This window comes from Macrotis lagotis, chromosome 5 (genome assembly GCF_037893015.1).
Source record: "Macrotis lagotis isolate mMagLag1 chromosome 5, bilby.v1.9.chrom.fasta, whole genome shotgun sequence".
Taxonomy (NCBI): Eukaryota; Metazoa; Chordata; class Mammalia; order Peramelemorphia; family Peramelidae; genus Macrotis; species Macrotis lagotis.
In genome coordinates, this window is record NC_133662.1 from 265,910,988 (window position 1) to 265,919,588 (window position 8,601).

Consider the following 8,601-nt stretch of genomic DNA (forward strand, 5'->3'; position numbering starts at 1 on the left):
AGAATGTGGGAACGAAAGAATTACATGCCACTTTTTCTCTCTTAAAAAAATGAAAGCTCCCGGTCTCAGACACTTAATAATTACTTAGCTGTGTGGCCTTGGGCAAGCCACTTAACCCCATTTGCCTTACAAAAACCTAAAAAAAAATGAAAACTCATTCACAAGCATTCTTAGAGATTTGAGATTTATTTAATTTCAGAAAGCATTTCTTTTTTAAAAAAATATTATTTTCAATTTATGGAATAAAACAATCATTTCCATAACAATACAATGAAAAAGATAATTGTACAATAAAACCTAAATTTACTTCACATAAGATGGCATTCCTTTCAAATAAAAAACAAAATTATTATGGAAAAATGCTTACCACTAATTATACATAGATGTATATATGTATGTATGTGTATTTAGAAATTATGTAAAATTATTCTATACATGATTCTATTGATCAGTTCTTCCTTAGATGCAGACAGCATCTTTCTTCATATATTCTTTATGATTAGTTTGGGTATTTATAATAGACAAAATAACATTCTTAAACAATTTTGCTATTTCTGTATCTAAAGGTCATAGATATTTTAATAACTATTGGAGCCTAATTCCAGATTGCTCTCCAAAATATTTAAATCATTTTATAATTCAAGAGAGATAATGAATGAGTGTCCCATTTTTTCCACATCCTCTTCAACATTTGTCACTTTCTTCTTCTATCATTTTAGCTAATCTGATAGGAGTAAAAAATCTCAATGCTGTTTGAATCTGCATTTCTCTAGATTTTATCATTATTATAGTTTAGATTTTATCATTGAAAACCTGTCTATTTCCATCCTTTGACCATTTATAATTGGGGAAATGATTCATATTTCTATAGATTTGAGAAGTTCTAATTATTATTTGTGAATTTCCTTCCATCTTAATTTTACTCACCATTTTATTTCTCAGCTTTTCTTTTTACCCCATGCCCATTGCTTTATCTTTCCCCTTACCTCTTTATTTTTTTTAATACAGCCATCCCTCTAGAATTCCTTCATCTTCTCTCCTCACCCTCACAATCTTATTTTAACCCTTTTAAAAGCCCCTTCCCTGCTCCATACTCTACTTTTCTCACCTCTTTTGAAATTCATAAGATTTCTAAATCTCTTCAGATGTCTGCTTTGTTTCCTCTTCAACCCAGATGAAAGTAAGGTTTCACTATTACCAACCCTCCAAGCCCATCTATTTCCTCTAATATCAATTCTTAACTTTCACACATACCACTTTTATGAGATAATTGCTTCTTTTTACCATTTCCAGCCCAGTTTTGTTTTTAGAATCTTCCCATCATACACAACTCAGCTACAACTTTTCTTTCAAAGTAACTTAGTAATGACAACAGTTTTAAGATAGTAAATAACATTTTCATATATCATAAGTAGGCAATTAAAGCTGTATCAGTGCCTTATAATTAGTCTTTAGTGATTTCCTGAAAATTCTTCTGAATCTTTAATATCAAATGTTCTTTTGCAATCAGATCTTTTGTTACAAATACCTGAAATTCTATTATTTCTTCAAATATCCATTCTTTTCATTCAGGATTGTACTCAATTTTGTGGGACAAGTTATTCTTAGATACAGCCCCAGCCCCTTTGCTCTTTGAAATACAAAGTTCTAAGACCTAAAATCTTTAGTGCAGAAGCTACTAGGGCTTCAGAAATTGGAAATCCTAATTTTATTTTCACTGTATTTAAATTATTTCTTGTTGCTTGCAATATTTTCTCTTTAACCTGGGGATGTCAAGACTTGGTTATGACATAACCATAACTTTTCCTCCTAGGATCTTTTTTCAGGTGATGGTTTTTGGATTTTTAAAAAAATTTCTACTTTACTTTCATGTTCTAGAACTTCAGGGCAATTTTCCTTGAAAATTTCTTGTAATATTGCATCCAGATTCCTTTTTGTATTCACAACAGTTCTCAGATTATTTGTCCTAAATATGTTTGTTTTTCTTTCTTTCTTCCTTCCTTCCTTTCTTTCTTCCTTTTCATCCTTCCTTCTTGCCTTCTTGTAAAGCAATAGAGTTAAGTGACCTGCCCAAGGTCACACAGCTAGGTAATTAGTAAGTATCTAAGACAGGATTTGAACTCAGGTCCTCTTGACTCCAGGACCAGTGCTTCTAGGGCACCTAGCTGCCCCCAGATGAGTTGTTTTTCTAATGAAATATTTTAGATTTTCTTTTATTTTTTCTAGTTTCATTTGATATAATAATGAGATTTGATTCTGCTTGCTTAGTTCAAGTTTTCAAAGAGTCATTTTCTTCCTTAAGATTTTGTGTTTCCTTTTATGAATGCTTAACTTTCTTTTCATAATTTTCTTGGGTTGTTTTTATTTTTGTCTAATCTTTCCTTGTTCTCTTATTTGATTTTTTAATTCCCTTTATTTTCTTCCTTATAATTTTATATCTATTTTTCCAGTTGATTAGCTTCATTTTGATAATTTTCTTGAATTGCCTTTCCCCCATAACTTTTTCCTTGTTCCATCTTATTTGATTTTAGAATTTCTTTTTAAGTTTTGTGATCACTTTAGGGTAGAAGTGGCTTTTTGTTTTAGTGTACAGTCTTCCTCTGAATATGAACCCAGATCTTCTTTTTGCACCCAAGTAGATATGAATGGTTGAGTTTTTTCCTTTGCTTACTCATTTTTATTTTTAATTTGTCTAATTTGATTTTAAGCAGCTTAATATCAAATTGTAGAAAATGTTGCCATAGATCTTGATTCCTTTTTACTGTTATTTCTTGAAATATGTAAAGGGCTTGACCCTCAAGGACTCTTCTCTTTCTCCTCAAAGCCCCAGTCACACTGGCCTCAAATGTTCTCTCTTCTTGTAGCACCACACTCAGCAGACTTATGGTCGCTCTTCCTCATCTACAACCATAGCTGGGGTTCATGTTTGGTCAGTACCAATAGAGCCAGATCCCAGAAAGAACAGAGAATACTTCACCCTTCCCACTCTTAGATCTACTGTTCTTAAAATGAAAGTTTGTGAGATAAAATTTCATTAAATAAAAGTTTTTGAAGTAAAATGTCTTGAGATCTCATCTACTTCTCTCAAGGTTTATTGTTTGGGGAAGCCAGGTGGTGCAGTAGATAGAGCACCATCCCTGGAGTCAGGAGCACCTGAGTTTAAATCTGGTCTCAGAAATTTAATAACTGCCTAGCTGTGTGACATTGGGCAAGCCACTTAACTCCATTTCCAGAAATAAGAAAAAATTAAAAAGACATATTGTTTGTTGATTCAGTGGAAGTGTTTACATTTCATACAGCTCAAACCTCAGTCCCTGGAATCTACTCTGAAGTCTTCTGGAGATGTCTTAGGAGAACAACTGCTTTATCCCTTTCTTTTCATTTCATGGCAATTTTCTGTTTGTGGAGGACATCTGGTGAGCCTAGTAATTTCTGACCTACTCTACCATCTTCCCAGAATGCCCCTCAGATAGTATGTCATCTGCCCCCATACCAGTAGGGCAGTAATTCTCAGTCTGCTGTTCCATAGTATCAGTATCAGTGTGTGTCCCATAGGATAAAGGGACATCACTGTCACACCAAAAATAGAATTTGTCACCAAGAAGCTTTTGTAGGTGATATAGATGCCCACATAATAGAGTAGGAAGAGGATGAGGAAGGAGAACGTGGCTTTCATTGCTCGAATGTGGGCTTCTGTGCTGGGGTCTCTGGAGGACTTGAGCTGCAGCTGCATCTGCTGGGTGTGCTTCCACAAGGAGAGCAGTAGCAGGAAGCCAGACAAAGTCGATAGTAAGAATGGAGGGATGTTGAGAGAATTGATGCCAATCTTTTCAATAAAGTATTGATTTCTAATCACTTGGATCTCTTGAGATTCATTTCTCTCACATTCTCCCCTGCTAAGACTTCTAATGTAGTAAACTTTCTCCAAAAATAAGAGTTCAAAGAACAGGGAGACGAATAAGGGTCCCACCAAAAATATGTTGATCACTTGCTTGATTCTCCACTTCAGCCAGAAGAAGAAGGGATGGGAGAAGTTGGCAATCCTCAGGAAATAAAAAATACTGAGGGAGGTGGTAAACCATAAATTTGTAAAATGGGAAATTATCCACAAAACATCCAGAATTTTCCTTTGAGTCCCAGTGAATCTATCCAAAAACAATATGACTAGAAAGCTCTTCAATACCATTATGCACAACAAATTCATTCTAGAGAGAGCCAGGACAACCAGGATGAGATCAACTGTTGATAGCTTCTTATTCTTGACCCAATCAAAGAAGTTCACCAGAAGCACAAAGCCATTCCCTAGGATGCCTATTAGAAACGCCACAACTAACAGAACCAAAAGAATTTCCTCTCCGTGACTTTGCATGTTGGTGAAGAGAGCACTACAGCTTCTAAGATGACTGCAACAGCTCTTTGATTTGCAACCAAAATGTCTACAGAATGCTAGGCATATGCCTTACACTTGAAAATATGTTCTTTTCTTTGTATTGACTGAAATCTTTTGGTTTATGCCCCCAAAATATAGAACTCTGATCAACTATTTCATTAGGATCACTCAGTTAATTCTATCTGATGTAAACAGTGCATCTATGAGGCAGTTCTGCTTTTTTCTGTGAGATGATCTCCAGATTTATTTGTTAGGATGCAAATAGAGCAGAGGTTGTCTTTCAGTGTTTTCTTCTTTGTGCCTCAGCCTAATTTGGGTTCAAATGTCTGAGCTAGGCATTGCCCACAGTCTATGAGGTTGTAGACTTGGCAAAGACCTACAATGTGGCTATGTAGTTTCATTCCTTTTCATCATCTTCATCATAACTATAGATGTGGCCATCAGCATTGTTCATTAACAGCAAAAGATTTGAGCTTTCTGGTAAAACACAAGACACAAACACAAAAGAATAAAGAACTCTAAAATATTTTCACATTTACTTTTTTAACGAAATTTAAAGTAGTTTTAAAAAAAATACCAAAGGGGGAGGGTGGAGTGATAAAACACTGATTAGCTCCAAAGACAAAACTTTCATTTGCAATATAAAAGAAATGCAGCTCCCAGATAACTATAAGAATTAATCATCTGAAGCATAAATCTTTTCATTTACCCAGCTTTAGTAGTTTTAATACATATTAAAAGCAAAGCATTGTTAATTCCTTCCAAAAAATCGAGAGCAATAAGAAGGAACTTTTGGGAGTAATAATAATATTTTTACATATAAAAATAAAGGGAAATCCACTAAATTCACTCATTACAAGAAAAGAATTATATATTGACCCCAAAACAAAACTTATTGAAATGTCCTTAAAATAAATAGTATCTCCATATTGATATTAGGAGGTTGATACAAAAATCTATCTTGCAACTGCAATTTAACTAAAAAATAATTAGGATCAACCATAAAGATATTCTGGATCTGAAATTTTGAAAGAGCTAGGCAAGGTCATTAAACAAGGGTAGAGGAAAATGTATAACAAATGTTAACAATCCTCAATTTCTGTGCACCAAGCGATTATGAGGTGAGTTTCATAAGTGTTGCCACAAAACAGAAATAAAGATAAAAAATAAGCAAAAGACTTTCATTTTCAGATTATGATAAGTCATATAAAACAGTTATAAAAATCATGGATCTGAGTAATTCATTTAAGGACTTAGATTTAACAGATGTAGGAAAAAGAATTAAATGGAAGAAATTGGGAATATACATTCATTTTCTTTTCTTAGGTTTTTTTTTTGCAAGGCAATGGGGTTAAGTGACTGGCCCAAGGCCACACAGCTGGGTAATTATTAATATTTTCCTTATTATTTCTTTTAATGAATGCAAACAAACAAAACAAATCAGTTCTTGTTTTGAAATGTTTGCTGATTTCTGAAGTATAATAGCTCAGAATGGAAATTTAATCCTCAACTCTTCTAAGCCATTTTGAATTGGTTCTAGTACATTCCTGAATGTCTTGTGCAGTTATACTTCTTTTTTTTTTTTTAGGGTTATTTTTTTTTTTGCAAGGCAAATGGGACCAAGTGGCCCACCCAAGGCCACACAGCTAGGCAATTACCAAATGTCTGAGACCGGATCCTAACCCAGGCACTCCTGACTCCAGGCCAGTGCTCCATCTACTGCCACATAGCCACCCCACAGTTATACTTCTTTCCTTCTCCAGGCTGTGAGGAAAAAGAGATAGCAGTGGGAAACCGGAGACTAGAAAAGCCAAATGAGTAGACTTTCACTGTAAGGTTCAATATGATTTCAGCCAGCATGGATGCATTCAGGAAGTAAGTTATTAGTTACTCTTCCCTGAATCAGGAAAAAGATATGGTCTGAGGGATAGAACTTGGCTGGGATGACTTCTAACATTGAGGTTTCTTTTCTCTAAATTATTCCTAAGTCTTTAGGTGATTACTGAAGCAGTAAGAAGCACCTTCCTCTTCGATTAGAGGGTGAGAGTCAAAGAAGTCTAAAACCAAAGATTGGGGGACAAAGGTGTACTCAAGTAATGAAGTTGCAGCGAGAAGAAGGACTGACTTTGTTTCTCATCTTTGCTAGAATGACTGAACCATGGGAAAGACTGTGATTCACACACATGGATTTTCTCCTTGGAATTGTTTCTCTTGCACAAGGATAAACTTGAGAAATGAGTTTCTTTACCATTCTAAGTGGTAGAATGGAAAAGGGTTGGAGTTCCAACCCTACCTACCTCACATTAGGCGTATGATTCTGAGCATGTCACCTAAACTCTCTGGAGCACAGTTTCATAATCAGAAAAGAGAAGGACTTGAGGTAGATGATCTCTAAATTCCTTTCCACCATAAATCAATGATGCTATGACTTAATTAGACAAGGAGGAGGAAAAAAGAGCACGGCTTGACAGGAAATGAAAGAGACAAAAATGAATGGGTAGAGAAATCTTTGCTGTTGTTAAATTTTGGTTTTTATTGATGCCTTTTGTCAGATTATTGAAAAAAATGTTTTTACAACATTCTAGTTTCTCCTAGTATCCCTCTTTCTCTCTCTTTCAAGTATCCATTCAGTATTACAAGCAATATTTTCTGAAGACACAAAGCAAAAAGGGAGGAATATAAACATAACTGATGAATATGCTTATCTGCATGAAAATAGATCAAAGAAAGGATCTAGACATCATATTTCAAGAAATTATCAAGGAAAACTGTACTGATATCTTAGATTCGAAGGATAAAAATGAAAATTGAAAGGATTCTCTTATCGCCTGAAAGATACCCCCAAATGGAAACTCTGAGGAATATTAAGGCCATATTCTGGTACTCCAAGACAAAGATAAAAATACTTTAAACAACTAGAAATAAACAATTTAAATATCATGAAACCACAATCAGAATCACATAAGATTTGGCATCTTCCATGTTAAAAAAAGATACTAAAATCTGATATTACAGAAGTCAAAAGGACCAAGGACTGCAACTAAGAATGACCTATCAGTAATAACATAATTCTTTGGGAGAGAAAAATGGATATTTAATGAAATAAAGGACTTTCAAGCATTCCTGATGGAAAGACCAGAGTTGAATAGAAAATGTGACTTTCAAATACAGACTCAAGAGAACCATTAAAAGGTAAGCATGAAAGAAAAATCATAAGGGAATCAATAAAATTAAGCTAGTATTTATGGGAAAATGATGCATGTAACTCTTAAGAACTTTATCATTATTAGAACACTTTAAAAAGTTTACATAAAGAGATCATGGGTGTGACTCAATTATATTAAAGTTATCTCCAAAAAAATGTAAATGGCGGCAGTGGAAGGATGCTGCACTAGGAGAAGGGGGAAAGGGAAAGGAGATATAGAAAGGGGAAATCATCTCACATAAAAAGACACACAAGGAAAAACTTTTACAATGGAGGGGAAAGTGCAGCATAGGGTAGGGGGGCAATACACATTCAGTTGTGTTTACAAATATTACCTACCCAGCAGGGAAATAGGAGGGAAAGAAGACAAGAAAAGGGAGAGAAGATTAAGGGGGGACTGGTTAGAAGTAAAATAGACTTTCCAGGAGGGAAAAGATAAAAGGAGAGAGAGAGGAAAAAACAGATGAAAATGGGTTAAAGTGAAATATATATTTAGTAATCATAACGATGAATATGAATGAAACGAGTTCACCCATAAAACAGAAACAGACACCAAAGTTGATTAGAAAACACAATCCAGCAATGTTTTCTCCAAGAGACAAATTTGAAACCCAAACACATACACAGACGAATCAAAAGTTGAAACAGAATATTATTTGCTTCGGTAAAAGTAAAAAAGGCAGGGGTACGTACAGCCATGATCTCAGACAAAACAATTAATTTAAAGACATAAGCAAGGAAACTAAATTATGTTAAAAACCAAAGACTGTGAAATAATATAATAAATTTCTACGGCAAGTTTCCCTGATAAAGATACTGAATATAGAACTGAGTCAAAATTATAAAATTAAGAGCCATTCCCCAATTGTTAAATGGTCATAGAGCATAATATTTTGTCCTTCATTCTAGAAGAAGACCTTGATATCAGGAGGCAAATCCATGACAAGAACTTGAATTGAATTTAAGAGAGAGGGTGCTGTGCCAAGTCACCAGTCTCAATTTCTCC

The 8,601-nt window shown here is 34.4% G+C and overlaps 1 protein-coding gene across 1 annotated transcript; it reads right to left on the reverse strand.

The window, feature by feature from the left end:
• Positions 1–154: 154 nt before the first annotated feature.
• Positions 155–4,369, reverse strand: LOC141489559 (taste receptor type 2 member 7-like). The gene is made up of 2 exons (XM_074190121.1): positions 3,480–4,369; positions 155–209 (listed from the first exon to the last, which is right to left on the reverse strand). The coding sequence occupies exons 1-2, from the start codon at positions 4,367–4,369 to the stop codon at positions 155–157; spliced, it is 945 nt and encodes a 314-aa protein (XP_074046222.1).
• Positions 4,370–8,601: the final 4,232 nt, after the last annotated feature.

What these genes read in the sequence shown, in the direction of transcription:
- LOC141489559 (XM_074190121.1), bottom strand. Translation starts at nt 4,369, where the DNA reads ATGCAAAGTCACGGAGAGGAAATTCTTTTGGTTCTGTTAGTTGTGGCG. An exon ending in CTACTGGTATGGGGGCAGAT is followed by an intron (nt 210 to 3,479) that starts GACATACTATCT and finishes TTTTTTAAAAAA; the next exon opens with GAAATGCTTTCTGAAATTAA.